At 44.0% G+C, this 14,761-nt stretch overlaps 1 protein-coding gene and 1 long non-coding RNA gene across 3 annotated transcripts in view; one reads left to right on the forward strand and one right to left on the reverse strand.

The window, feature by feature from the left end:
- CPLX1 (complexin 1) overlaps positions 1-14,761 on the reverse strand; it is a 143,739-nt gene that overhangs the window by 56,047 nt on the left and 72,931 nt on the right. For both annotated transcript variants that reach the window (XM_083420880.1, XM_083420881.1), the window contains exon 3: positions 2,828-3,003. In XM_083420880.1, coding sequence (XP_083277006.1) covers positions 2,828-3,003 — 176 coding nt within the window. The remainder of the gene's footprint in view (positions 1-2,827; positions 3,004-14,761) is intronic.
- Positions 3,189-14,761, forward strand: part of LOC310668023 — an 80,273-nt gene continuing 68,700 nt past the window's right edge. Inside the window, exon 1 of the long non-coding RNA XR_014506552.1 lies at positions 3,189-3,236. This is a non-coding gene — a long non-coding RNA (uncharacterized lncRNA). The remainder of the gene's footprint in view (positions 3,237-14,761) is intronic.

Consider the following 14,761-nt stretch of genomic DNA (forward strand, 5'->3'; position numbering starts at 1 on the left):
TATTGGTTGGTTGGTTGAAGTTGTTGTTTGTGAAGTACCGCACCATGAACACTAATTTTTTTTATCAAAATACATAACATTCAAAGGAGATAGGGCCCCAGTTTATGAGAAGAAGAATTTGGATTTGATATCCCGCTTTATCGCTACCCGAAGGAGTCTCAAAGTGGCTAACGTTCTCCTTTCCCTTCCTCCCCCACAAGAAACACTCTGTGAGGTGAGTGGGGCTGAGAGACTTCAAAGAAGTGTGACTGGCCCAAGCAGCTGCATGTGGAGGAGCGGAGACGCGAACCCGGTTCACCAGATTACGAGTCTACTGCTCTTAACCACTACACCACACTGGCTCTCATTACACACATTACCAACAGTTTCAAATAATAATAAAGCCAACACAACAAACAGGATGATTCAATATTTCAAGAGAATAATCTAGACGTAATACAGAACAAAATAAAAAACAACAGGCCAAAATAAAATAAAAATAAAAAAACTAAGTCACATGACAGGTTCTAATCTTACTGCACTCCAAAGGACCATAGCACTGTGGCTTGTATACCATCCAGAGGGGCTGTCTGTAAAAGGGAAACATTGAAGACTGGAAATGATAGTCTTCTCCATCCCCTCTTCTCCATCCCCCTAGCTGTTCTAGGTGCTAATACTGGTCTTACTGCACTCCAAGGGGGTGGGGTGGGAGGTCACAGTAGCTTGGTTTAGGATTCGTGACCTAAGCCAGGTGCCGAACCGAAGTGTATTAGGCGTTCCTATCACTTGCTCTGAGATGGTGCTAAAAATATAATAATAATAACGAAAAGGGCATTGTTGAAAGAGAATTGCTAAGCATATGAGCTGTTTGATATTTGTTTTGCTCTGGGGGGTACGGTCCGCAATTATCCTCTGATTCTTTTAAAATGAATTTATGGTAACTAGATTAAAATGCAGGCAATATCCAATATTGCAAATGAAAGGTGTTTATTACAGTACAGAACATTGCTGTTTGTTTATTTATTTATGCAGCTAAATATCCATAATGATCCAAAATATCAATATAAGCATTTGAAATAAGTTTTTTGGGGGGGCACTTTGCATGCCTCCCTTCTTCAAAACGAAACAAAAACCCTCTTTATTTTATATTTAAAATTACCAATAGCGTTTAATAGTCGTAAAAGTTAAGACACGTTATTTATGAAACCCATTAATCCTTGGTGCTAGTTGAAATTCACATCGTTGGGGAGTTATCAATAATTAAAAGGGAAGATGTCATTAAAGTCTGCTGGAGAGGACACGGCAGTCACCTGGGATGTAAACTTTATCTTCAGAATTACAGAACATGATTAATGGGGAGGGGAAAGTATTATCTCCGTTTGAGGCCCCTGACCTTCAGAGAAGCCCAGAATATTCTTCTGCCTGCAGACAGCAAGGCCAGTGGGGCGGGAAATCTCAGATGCGGAGTGAATATTCTACATTACCCAGCAGGAAAAGAACATCTTCGAACCTGAATTTTCACATAACAAGTTTTTTTCTCTTTTGAGCCAGTTTTTTTGGGGCTTCCAGCGATATCAGCCTACCCCACTCCCCCTTCCAGCAATATGTTTGCAAAATATAGCCAGATAGAATGATGTTCCCTCTCCTACCCTACACATGTGCTGTTCTGGGAATTCTCCTAACCTCTCAAAGCTGATTTATGGGGGCAGGGGAAGGACAGAACAGAAGTTGGACTCATCACACAGCCTCCTTCAAGCACAACTTTTAAGTTGAATCCAGCCCGCTGAAACTAGGGAATTTGGCTAAAATGCCCCCAAACCTGTTTTGTTCTGATTCCTCTCCGTCTCCCATGTGATTCAGGTAGTTAAATAGTTATTGATGTATTGCAACATCAAAAACTTCAGATTGGGCAGGTTCATCCAGAAGGAGGGAGATCTACATCGGGTGAGTGTGTGTGTGCTCACTACAGAGAAGTCCCTGTTCTGGGTCCATACAAAATAGCTCTGTCTTAACTTTCAGTCAACAGGAGCCCTTTGCTGTACGCAATGAATTATGCATTTATGTAGCACACAATTACAAAATTAGTAAACCTACATCAATCTACAGTTTGCTGTACTGTAACCTCTGGTGGTTCTATGTATTGGAACTTAATTTTCTCTCCAGATGCTACATAGCTAGCATGAACGAGACTAAAAGTGAAATTAGAGATATGTGGTGATAACTGGAGTCTTGGGAATTCTGGAACGCCTGCTAAAATATTTTTTTAATACCTGCAATATATTTGGATATGCGTATGTGGTACAAAGCTTCCCTCTTCAAAGACCTTCCACACATTAGAAGTACAACTCAGAAAGCTGACATAGAAAACCATATCAAAAGCAAACAACGATAAATAAATCATCCGTCCATCAAAGAGGCTCTAAGTAGAGCTTTGAATCCAGAAAAGGATGGAGGGAGGAAATGAGAAATATCATTTTGGGCCTTCTCACACAAGGTTTTTGGTGATTTCCACCCCAAAATCAGTTTATATTGAGAATGCAAAACATACATTAGCCAAAATGCTCATATGAATTTAAAATGTGTCTTTCACACACAAACAACCCCACATTCAAATAATTAGCGAGAGAAGCACTCCAAGCAACTGAAACCATGTGAATCCCATTTTGGGCCCAAAAATTACAATCCAGCCACTGTGATTGGAATGCCTTGGCGAAATATTTCACTGTTATTAAAACCTTCTGCAACTTCCAACTGCAGCTTCCTGCAGCCAATCAGAAGCTGCTCTTTGGTTTCCGAATGTTTGCTTATGTCCCAGCTGGACTCTGATCAGTCTGATAGTGGGTCTTACCTTATCCCGAATCCCTTGCCTCACATTTTCCCTTTCAGCCTCCATCTTGGCATATTTAGCTTTCCTCTCTTCTTCCTGCTGCCGAAGGGCTTCCTGTCGTTCTTCCTCCTTCTTGGCAGCATCTGGATCCTTCTCTTCTTCTCCTCCCAGCATCTTCCCCATATCTTTGGTAGCCCCTAAGGAAAGAGTGCGATGAAAAGGCAATGTGAGGAGGAACCGAGACACTAAGAAGAACCTTTGTGGGCGAGTACAATGTTGACCTTGTGCATGCGGAGCTGAATCCAGTTACTTTATTTTTAAAAAGGAGTCCCATTACAAAGAAGGAGCTTGGATTCAGAGAAGCCTTTTGAAAACAGAATAAGTTAATGTTGCTGACTTCCCCCACATGGACCCTCTTGTCAATCAACAGGTAACTTTATTTCCAACACATGACAGTTTTGCACATGCTCATTTCTAAATCTGTTCTACCTCTCATCCACATCAATCTGTGATTTATTTATTTAAAAAATGCATTGCGTATGTTTTGTTCAGCATTTCTGTATACTTTTTATGCATTTTTGGTGCCTTTTACACATTTTATATGCATTTTGCTGTCTTCTAAAGCAGGGATGTCCAACAGGTCACTCACGATCTACTGGTAGATCCCTGTGAGGTTTTGGTAGATCATGGGTCAGTCGCTGGCTACCTTTCCTCAGTGTCGTTGAAACTGACTCCTGTCCCAGCCTCTCTCCCAGCCCTCCATTGTTCTCTGATCAGTGGAAGGGAAAACTGAGCTTTCTCTTTGTGGCTGTTTTCATTCAAAGCGTTATTACTGTGAGTGACTTTTCCCCTTTGACCCTTGCCTTTAACCCCCCCCCCCAAAAAAATTGAATTTTCCTCCTAAGAAAGTATTTGTATAAAACGGGGCTTTCCTCCTCCGTAAAAAAGGCTCAACAACTCCGACCTGAACCCCTCCCAAAAATGGGACTTTACTCCTCCCTAAAAAAAACTCAACAACTTTGACCTGAACCCAAAAAAACCTGGGGTAGATCATTGCCAGATTTTAATACTAAAAGTAGATCGCAGTCTCTCGGGAGTTGGCCACTCCTGTTCTAAAGCATTGAAAAATTCAGAGAAGGGTGAAAACTGAATGAGAGCTGCTTTCGAAGCTGAGCATTGGTCAGGGAAGTGCAAATCAGGTCAGTTTACTTAACAATCTGAACCAAGTAAAATCTTCAAGCATCCTCATTGGCCCCTCCCAAGTTACAGTGGTGCCCCGCAAGACGAATGCCTTGCAAGACGGAAAACCCGCTAGACGAAAGGGTTTTCCATTTTGGAGGTGCTTTGCAAAACAAATTTGCTATGGGCTTGCTTCGCAAGACGAAAATGTCTTGCGAGTTCCTGTGGGGTTTTTTTCCTTTTCCCCCCCTTTTCCCCAAGCCGCTAAGCCGCTTAACAGCTGATCTGCTAAGCCGCTTATCAGCTGGTCCGCTAAGCTGCTTATCAGCTGGTCCGCTAAGCCCGCTAAGCCGCTAACAGCGCTAATCTGCTAATCCGCTAATGGGCTTGCTTCGCAAGACGAAAAAAACCGCAAGACGAAGAGACTCGCGGAACGGATTCTTTTCGTCTTGCGAGGCACCACTGTATTCTGGCATGTCTTCCGTGTCCTCCAGAGTGGATATTCAGTGGGTACAGGAAGGAAGGAGAAACCACCCCTTTCCAAAAGTGGACATCTGCTCACACAACTCTAAATCCAATTCATGCTGATGTTACTGTGGCTTCGGGAGTAAACCTGGAGGAAAAATCTTGCCGTACATCTTCAGGGAAAGATAAAGCTAAGGCGTAAACCCTACACAAATCTCTTTTACCCTTTTACAAGGCCACCACATATGAAATAATATTCCCTCTACCTCTTTGCATCTCCAGCACTTAACTGATTCAGTCTTATACATCTTAGTAAGCCTACTCGGAGTTAAATACCATCTGTAAATCATTTTCAAGTAGTTCTCCTCCAAAGAATAACATGCTGTGAACTTCAAGTCACTTTTCTAGAGTTTTTCCCAGAGGTTATAATCTATATTGTGACCTATTTCTATTGCCCAGTTTGTCATTGAGGCTTTAACAAGCTTGTCCTTTGTTTCCCACTCTAATAACAAATTATACAATTTAGACAAAAGTTTCTCTTTGTTTTGTAAAAGTTCTTTTTTGAATTGTGGGCTTTGATCCAGAAAATCATTTTTTTTCCTATCTAATTTAAACATTTCATGTAACTGATGGTATTGTAACCAATCTGGAACATGGCTCCTTACATTTTCCATTGATCTCAGTTTGAGTCCCCCCACTCCACCCTGTAAAGTACAGCAATTCCCTGTAGGTTGCCCACTGTCTATCCATATTAACTCTCTTAATAGAAATAGCCTTCTTCCCTTCCAGAAGATTTTTATATTTCTCCCAAACTCTATACAGATTCTTCCTAAGAATACACTTCATAAAACTTTTATAAATTTTCACCTTCCAATACCAAAGACATGCATGCCAGCCAAATTTTAAGTCATGACCTTCTAAGCCCAGGATGTCTGCATTATCCAATGTAATCCATTCTGTTAACCAACACAAACAGGCTGCCTCATAATACATTTGCAGGTCTGACAGGGCAAAGCCTCCTCTTTCTTTTATGTCTATCATAATTTTATGTTTGATTCTTGGCTTCCCCCCCCCCCCGCGAGATAAATTTAGAAATATCCTTCTTCCATTCTTTGATGCAGCCTAAATACAACTGGACTTGATTGGAATAAAAACAGCATCCTGAGCAATAGATTCATTATAATAGCTGAGATTCTGCCAAGCAGGGAGAGCTTCATTTTCTCCCAAATCTCTAACTCTTTCTTGATCTCTTTCCACAGTTTAACATATAAGTGCAGATTTCTTACTGTCAGCCAGATTCTCAAATATCTAACTTTTTTACATATTTGCAAACCAGACATTTTTTCTAACATATTTTTCGACTTATCATTCATGTTTTTCACCAACATATTTTTTTAATCTGAATTTATTTTAAACCCTGACATGCTTCCTCATATGATAGACAACAGTCCATGCAGAATGGCCACTTAAAGTCCATATATATATACACATACACATTTACATATAATATGCATCTGTCCATACATATGGTCAAGGACAAGTAAATCCTATTTCTTCCCATTCCCAAATAAAGAGAATAAACAGGGGGGTGGGGTTGTGTACTGCCTGATCAATGTGCATAGACTCCAAATGATGCTGTCAACTGTGTACAATCTGGTGGCATAAACAGAGTATTTCACCCTTCGCTAGGTCACTAAGCATATGGTTCCCTTGAAGAATATTCCCTTGAAGAGATATCATGTACATTTACCAGTGTGTGAAATACTCACATTCTCCAGTATCACTTGGAGATTAAGCACATTGACCATTCAGTATGAAAAATCCTGCTTAAGATGTTCATTTGTGCATGTTCCCCATAATGTACAAAATAGCTGGTATGGGGGGGGGGGCGTTATTGGGTTGTTGCTTTTATTTTGATTATGTACCGTATTTTTCGCCCTATAGGACGCACTTTTCCCCCTCCAAAAATGAAGGGGAAATGTGTGTGTGTCCTATGGGTCGAATGCAGGCTTCGCGCACCTCTCCGCAAGCAGCGGGAGCCCAGCACTGGGCTCCCGCTGCTTGCGGAGAGTTGCCTGCATGCTGAAGCCTGCGCGCGCTGAGCTCAGCACGTCCAGGCTTTGCGGACCTCTCAGCAAGCAGCAGGGAGCCAGCGCTGGGCTCCCACGGCTTGCAGAGAGCTGCCTGTTTGGGGGCTGGGGTCGGGGGAAGCTCGGGCTTCCCCCGCCCCAGCCCCGTGCCTGGGGGGGGGGAAATAATTTTTTCCCCTTTATTTCCCTCCCAAAAAACTAGGTGCGCCTTATGGGACAGTGCGTCCTATAGGGCGAAAAATACAGTATTTTGTGGTTTTATATTTTGATTTTATTTTGTGAAGTGCCCTGAGACCACCAGGTATAGGGCGGTATATAAATTCAATAAATAATAATAATAATAATAATAATAATAATAATAATTTGTGCACATTCTCTATTCAGCCCAACATCCACATATTGCAGCTCCTGTTCAGTTTGATGTCTGTACTAGATATTTACCCAGATTTCAAACTAGAACATTTTATTTCCTCTGGACTCAGAAGTTATTATGGATTCTGTCTACAAAGCCTCCTAAGCTTGAATTCTCTCTCAGCCTCTCATGATGACTTGCGTGCTGGTTTAACATGCATGCATCACTTGGTCTCTCTGGTAGATTACAGTGCATTTGATGATTGGCAGCTAGAAAAGGAAACTAGGCTCACATTGTGAGAAGTGATGTGAAGTGATATATGAGTTTTATCAGGGGTGTTAGATCTGTGGTCTCTCTCTCTCTCACACACACACACACCCAGAAGCAATTCATCCCCTGATGTTGACGAATCTCCTATCCACTGGCATCACCCTTCATCTCTGCTCAGACAGTCATGAACTGATTGTACCCAACTAATATCAACTGGGTCCATTCTCAGTGGAAGAGAGACAGCTCACAGACCGATAATTGCACTCTGTAGAATTTAATATGACAGAGGCACGATACATTTGGAGTGAACAGAAAGGCTGCAAAGTGGAAAATCCTCAGTAGTTTTGTTCATTTTTCAATCAAAGCATTTTCTTTGGAAATGGTGGTTATGGAAGGTGGCTGACCCTCCAGTCATTGGTGGCGCCCAACTCCCATCAGCCTCAGCTGGTATTGTTGATGGAAAGCACTGCTGGGAGCTGACGTCCAGCCAAATCCGGAGGACTACGGGTGAGATACCCTAGCTGTAATAAATGAGAATTCTTAAGAGTTTTCATTCTGTAGAAGTTGAAGAACTCTTGAAAGAGGATGTGGACAGCGAAGATGTCCAAAGCCCTGGTTCACCTATGAAACCTGTAGGCTGGCCTAGGCCAGGTCTATCATAAAGAGCATGGAAACAGCATTGGGCTGAGTAGGGAGATCATATTTGGAGAAGGGGGCAGATGCCTCCAGGAGCAGTGTGGGAAAACTTGCCTTTGAGATGGTGGTGGTGGTGGTGGTGCTTCTGTTCTTAAGATGCCTGGAGGTTCTGAACTCAGTTGCACTTTTGATATAAAAATAACAGTTTCTTTCATAGGGAGCTGTGTCTGTTTTGGTGATGCCCAGGGAACACCTCTAAGTTACTGTTACAACACAGCCTCTCAGGTTTTATGGGAGATTTTAAACTGGGGGTTTCCTACCTTCCCAGTGAGGTCCTGCCAGGCACCATCATTAGCATCATCGCACTGTTAGGTAAAAAACTTATCTTCTCCCAGGTATTTGACAGAAAAGGATATTGACAAGCTGGAACAGGCACAGAGGAGGACGAAGAAGTTGATAAAAGCTCTGGAATCCAAGTATTGTGAGGAACGGTTGAAGGAGCTGAATATGTTTAACCTGGAGAGGAGACTGAGAGGTCACATGATAAAAGGTAAAGGTACCCCTGCCCGTACGGGCCAGTCTTGACAGACTCTAGGGTTGTGCGCCCATCTCACTCAAGGAGGCCAAGGGCCAGCGCTGTCCGAAGACACTTCCGGGTCACGTGGCCAGCGTGACATCGCTGCTCTGGCAAGCCAAAGCCGCACACGGAAATGCCGTTTACCTTCCCGCTAGTAAGCGGTCCCTATTTATCTACTTGCACTTTGATGTGCTTTCGAACTGCTAGGTTGGCAGGCGCTGGGACCGAACAGCGGGAGCGCACCCTGCCACGGGGATTCGAACCGCGACCTTTCGATCGGCAAGCCCTAGGCACTGAGGCTTTAACCCACAGCGCCACCCGCGTCACATGATACCCACCTTCAAATATCTGAAGGGCTGTCACATGGAAGATAGGGCAAGCTTATTTTCTGCTGCTCTGGAGAGTAGGACCTACACAAATGGATTCAAATTACAAGAAAGGAGATTCCAGCTAAACATTAGGAAGAACTTTCTGATGGTAAGTACTGTTCTACAGTGGAATGGATCGTGGAAAAGTGGTAGTCTCTCCTTCATGAGAGGTTTTTAAACAGAGGTTGGGTGGTCTTCTGTCACAGATTCTTTACCTGTAATTCCTGCATTGCAGAAAGTTGGACTAGATCTCCCTTGGTGCATCTCCTAACTTTACAATTCTATGATTTTATTGTTTGTTGGTGGCATGTTTACACTGCTATTCAGATGGGTATGTTTTATAGGTTTTCCCCATGGATTTTATCACTTTTTCTGATTTTATAGAATTATTTATTATTATTATTATTATTATTATTATTATTATTATTATTCCCCGCCCACCTGGCTGGGTTTCCCCAGCCACTCTGGGCAGCTTCCAACAGAATATTAAAAACACGCTAAAACATCAAACATTAAAAACTTCCCTAAACAGATGCCGTCAGATGTCTTCTAAAAGTCAGATAGCTGTTTAGTCCCTTGACATCTGATGGGAGGGCATTCCACAGGGTGGGCACTGTCGGACTTGCGTTCGACCGAACGACTCTTCCGGTCAAGCCTTCCAAATCTCCTCCGACAATGATTAACGACCTGAGCCTTTGATAAGGCTCCAAGCACGTTCCCCCATTACGCAGAGTATACAGCAGCATGCGGAAGGACGAGATAGTATGAGCTACATGGCTAGGTTTTATTTCTATTTACGCAGACAGAAAAGAAACATCTTCTCTCTGTGAAAGCAGAGAGCAACTGAAACAAACAAAGGAACAGGAAACCAGTAAACATCGCATCCGTCTCCTGTCTTCAGTGAGACTTCCAACAGTCTGGAATCCCTAGAATGTAAACAGAGTCCTGTGACTCCAAGCAACTGTACAGTGGCACAAACAGAAACTAACAGGCACCACTACCGAGAAGGCCCTCTGCCTGATTGCCTGAAACCTTACATCTCTCAGTGAGGGAACCTCCAGAAGGCCTTCGGAGCTAGACCTCAGCTGAATGATGGGGGTGGAGACGCTCCTTCAGGTATACTGGGCCGAAGCCATTTAGGGCTTTAAAGGTCAGCACCAACACTTTGAATTGTGCTTGGAAACGTACTGGGAACCAATGTAGGTCTTTCAGGACTGGTGTTATACGATCTCGGCGGCCACTTCCTGTCAACAGTCTAGCATTATGCTCTGTGCATTATGAAATTTGCTTGAGGACTCCTTATGCAGTAAGCAACAGATAGATTGAAACAATAATACTAGTAGTAACAACAACTCATACATAGAACCATTGCACACGGCTAGCACTGTACTATCTGAAAATTGCTGGTGGAGGCATATCCTAAATTTAGCATTTTTATTTCCACTAGATATTTTTGAGTCGGCAAAACTACATCAGCTTTATCTTCGGTTAGTTTATCTCTGCTTAGAGCTGCCCTGACTGTAATGAGGTAAGCTGCTCAGGAAACTGAATTCAGAGATACAGTGACAGAAGAAAAGATACGGTTATTGCTTCTAAGCATTGCTTTATAGGCTATCATTATGTCACAACAACACAGCCTTAGCCTGGCTGCTTCTGCTGGCTAAGGTGAGGCTGCAAATCATTGTTGCTTCTGGATATTGAGGATATAATCCTGTACTATGAAAATCAGTGCTATTGTTGGAGCATTAATCCAGCCCTTACAAGCAATAGCTGGCCGATCCAGATTTGTGTTGTATTTTGTTTTTGTTTAAAGGAAAAATAAGTAAATTAAAAGAGGATTCCTTTGATGCATCAGATCCAGGTTTGGGGCAAGCACTCTCTTGGTGACAGAGCCCCAGCAGAGATTTAAAATCATAAAATATGCAGAAAAATAAAGTGTGGAAAAATAGGCTGCTAGACAGTTAAAATATCCCCTTCTAAGTTGCTTCCAAAGTTTCCCTCTTCCCTTAGCAAAGAAAGAGACTACACATTTGGTAAGTTTAAAATGGTTTACTTATAAACCCTTCAAAGGCACGATTCATGTGCTTTTCCATACAGCATTAAGAAAAGGTTGCACAGGTAGTAAAACTTGGCTTAGTTTCAGTAGTGAAAGTTCCTATATTACTGGTAAAGGAACTCAAGAGATGCTTGTTAGATTCATGTGGCCTGAGCTTGGAGCAACCAGCTCGGATCTCTTACCTGACCTGCTCAGGTAGAAAGTGGTACAGCAGTAGGTTTTAGTGCCTTCTTCCCAAAGTGAGGGAGAGTGGCCTAGCTAAGCCTGCCAGGACAGCTTATTCTATGACATTAACTCCTTCTTGCTTTACTTAGACTTAAGAATGTTGGTTATATGAAGCTGGTTAGTAAAAGGCAATAAAGCTTAGGTTCCGAAGTGGTAAATATTTCTAAATTATTTGTATAGAAATACAGTGGAACCTCGGTTCCCGAATGCCTCCGTTGTCGTACGTTTTGGCTTTTTAACACCGAAAACCCAGAAGTAAATGCTTCCATTTTTGAACGTTTTTCAGAATCCGAATGTGTTCCGCTGAGTGCAAGAAGCTCTTGCAACCAATGGGAAACCGTGTCTCAGTTTTCGACCGTTTTGGAAGCTGAACGGGCTTCTGGAATGGATTTCGTTCGAGAACTGAGGTACCACTGTACAAAGATGGCTCATGAGGTCTGTTTTGGAGCATTCAGCTTAGATCTCGCTGGGTTCACATGGTGGAAAATGGGAAGAATAAAGGGTTCCAGGGGTGCCAACTTAAAAAAATATGGGGGGGGGTCAGGCAAGCCTCACCCCACTTAATCAATCACAAGACACATAAACACACCATTTGAATGGCAGTGTCCATCAACTTTGGGGGAGCCCAGCCCAGCCCCCTCAAATGCTCTGATTTAGTAGGGACATCCCAAATTTACAGAAGTTGGCCCAGCTTCTGATACCAATCCAGGCCATGCAGAAGACAGCAACAGAGAGGGCAGGGAAGGAGGGGACGAGCAGGCAGGTGGGCGAGGAAGGGGTCAGCGGCAGAGAGGGACTGAGCAACAGAGATGAGGGATGGTCCAGGGTGCCCTGAATTTTTCTCACAAAATGTTGGCAGGTATGCCAGCTCACTCAAATATGTTATGGGAGGGCGGAGGGACCTCAGCCCCTAGGAGTTGGATCCTATGTGCCCACCCTAGCTCAGATTCCAACTGCAAGGGAGGCCAATCCCGGCTCAGCTGGGACTCATGCAACTAGGTGCCTGAACAGAACAGAGGTGAAGGTAAAGGTAAAAGACCCCTGGACAGTTAAGGTCAGTCAAAGGTAACTATGGGGTTGCGGCGCTCATCTCGCTTCCAGGCTGAGGGAGCCAGCGTTTGTCCACAGACAAACTTTCTGGGTCATGTGGCCAGCGTGACTAAACCACCTCTGGTGCAACGAGACACCATGACAGAAACCAGAACGCACAGAAACACTGTTTACCTTCCCACCACAGCAATACCTATTTATCTACTTGCACTGATGTGCTTTCAAACTGCTAGGAGCTGGGACCGAGCAACGGGAGCTCACCCCATCGTGGGGATTCGAACTGCCGACCTTCTGATCGGCAAACCCAAGAGGCTCAGTGGTTTAGACCACAATGCAATATCCCCACACCCTTATCTTTTTTAGATGGGCTTACCACGTTCCCTAGGGACATGGGTGGTGCTGTGGGTTAAACCACAGAGCCTAGGACTTGCCGATCAGAAGGTCGGCGGTTCGAATCCCCATGACGGGGTGAGCTCCCGTTGCTCTGTCCCTGCTCCTGCCCACCTAGCAGTTGAAAAGCATGTCAAAGTGCAAGTAGATAAATAGGTATCGCTCCGGCGGGAAGGTAAACGGCGTTTCCATGCACTGCTCTGATTCGCCAGAAGCGGCTTAGTCATGCTAGCCACATGACCCGGAAGCTGTATGCCGGCTCCCTCGACCTATAGAGTGAGATGAACGCCACAACCCCAGAGTCGGCCACAACTGGACCTAATGGTCAGGGGTCCCTTTACCTTTTACCACGTCCCCTGGAGCACATGAACTTCTCAATGATGTCTCCTCCAGGTCCATGCAGGAGTGATTATTGGGGATATAACTCCCTGTGGGCACAGAGGGCCTGCACACCAGGTCTCCATCTCCTTGCAGATGCAGGCACCTGCCCTTCGTGTGTGTGAACAGAAGAGTGGATGGTGCTCCTCATTTCTAAACCCATATGCGTAGATGACACCTTGGAACAAAAGGACAGTTCCCAGAGTTCTTGTAGATGCTCTCCATGTCAGCGAAGGCAGAAAAGGCACTTGTTAATCACAGTGACTGTGGCTCTGTGATACATTGCTAATTGTCATGTACGCCGTGTACTACAAGGGGTTCTGATGTAGCATTGTTCTTTATTCAGCCATGTTACTTGGGGTGCAAGGGGGGATTAAAATCTTCCATCCCTCTCCTCCTCCTTACTTTTTTTTGAAAGATGCTATTAAGAGCTACATTATTATTTTTTTGGCTGTACAGCAACAAAAGCCCCAATGATTAATTTATGTTCAGAAGAAATCCTTGCAATTAGAACAGCTGTCTAAAGAAAGAGAAGCCAATTCTATCTTTTCTCGGGGGCTTTGGGGGAAAGTACCCTCCAAAAAAAGGTCATGGTTTCCTCTTCCCAGCCCCAACAACAACAACAAAAGTCAGAAATTGTCCAATTAACTCTCACTGTCAATCTCTGGCCAAACGCCCAAGTCTCTTAGCCACTGAAAACCTTCTGCCATGCGGTCAGGTTCCACATTGTCTCAGCAACAACTGGTCACATGGGATTGCGCATTCAGCTTGCCATATGTAATGATCCTCCTTCTCTTTTACCCGCCCAGTTTTCTGGGGCTTCTCCTCTCACCCCACACCAATTTTAGGGTGCATGAGGGAGGAGAGGAGGAGAATGTTTTATTGTGCAAGTCCTTGCCCCTACTTCTGCCCTGAAAAACAAAGCTGCTCCCCTCCTAACTAAGACCTATCCTTTAAATCCTTCTTCCACAGCCACACTCAAACCCCAACACCAGATTCTCATTCTCAGGAGGGACTGGTCGAGCCCCACCAGTCAGATGAATGGTGGAGAACCTGGGTCACATCTCAAAAGGGAGCATTATGAAGTTAGGAAGGGTGGGCTTAGGGATTCCAAATATTTTAGAGGTGAGCAAGGACATGAGTCAGAGATACGAAAAAGCAACCTTCCACCTAGTGCTCTCCAGATGTTAATATGTTATGAACAATGTCCCCAGGCATGAATCATATAATCACAGATGTGCAGAATTGGAAGGGACCACGAGGGTCCTCTATTTCCACTCCAGTGCAATGCAAGAATTTATTTTGCCCAGTGTGGGGCTTGAACACAACCACCCCAAGATGAAGAGTCTCATGCTATGACCTACAACTCCCATCAGCTCCAGTCCGGATGTCCAATGGTCAGGGATGATAGGCGTTGTAGTCCACAGATGCTGTCTGTGTCAGAGACCACCTATAAACATAGCTGTCAACTTACAGATTTGAAAACAAGGGACCAGCAGCCTCGAAAATAAGGGAGCAGCAGCCAAAATAAGGGATCAACAATTACTTTGATAAAATACATATTTTGTTGCGTGCAAATGGCTTTAGATACCTATTAGGTCCATAAATTACCATATAGCATATATTCAACACACAAAAACAGCAACAATTTGTTGTTGACAAAGGACAACTGGACATAGAAAGGGCCCCATTACCTTCAGTAGCTTATTTAAGGGACATCATCAATAAGGGACAGCAGTGGGACATGGCGCTAGGATAAGGGACTGTCCCGCCAAATAAGGGACGCTTGACAGCTATCTGGGGAAAGGTGCATAAAGCATAGGAGTTAGAAACAGTGGGGCAGTACACACCCGCACACACAGCACAACTGTATTAGGTTTCCCTTTAACCTCTCCCCCACCCCTGCCACAACTATTTCA

Source organism: Podarcis tiliguerta (genome assembly GCF_965153285.1).
Source record: "Podarcis tiliguerta genome assembly, chromosome: 17".
NCBI classification, from domain to species: Eukaryota; Metazoa; Chordata; class Lepidosauria; order Squamata; family Lacertidae; genus Podarcis; species Podarcis tiliguerta.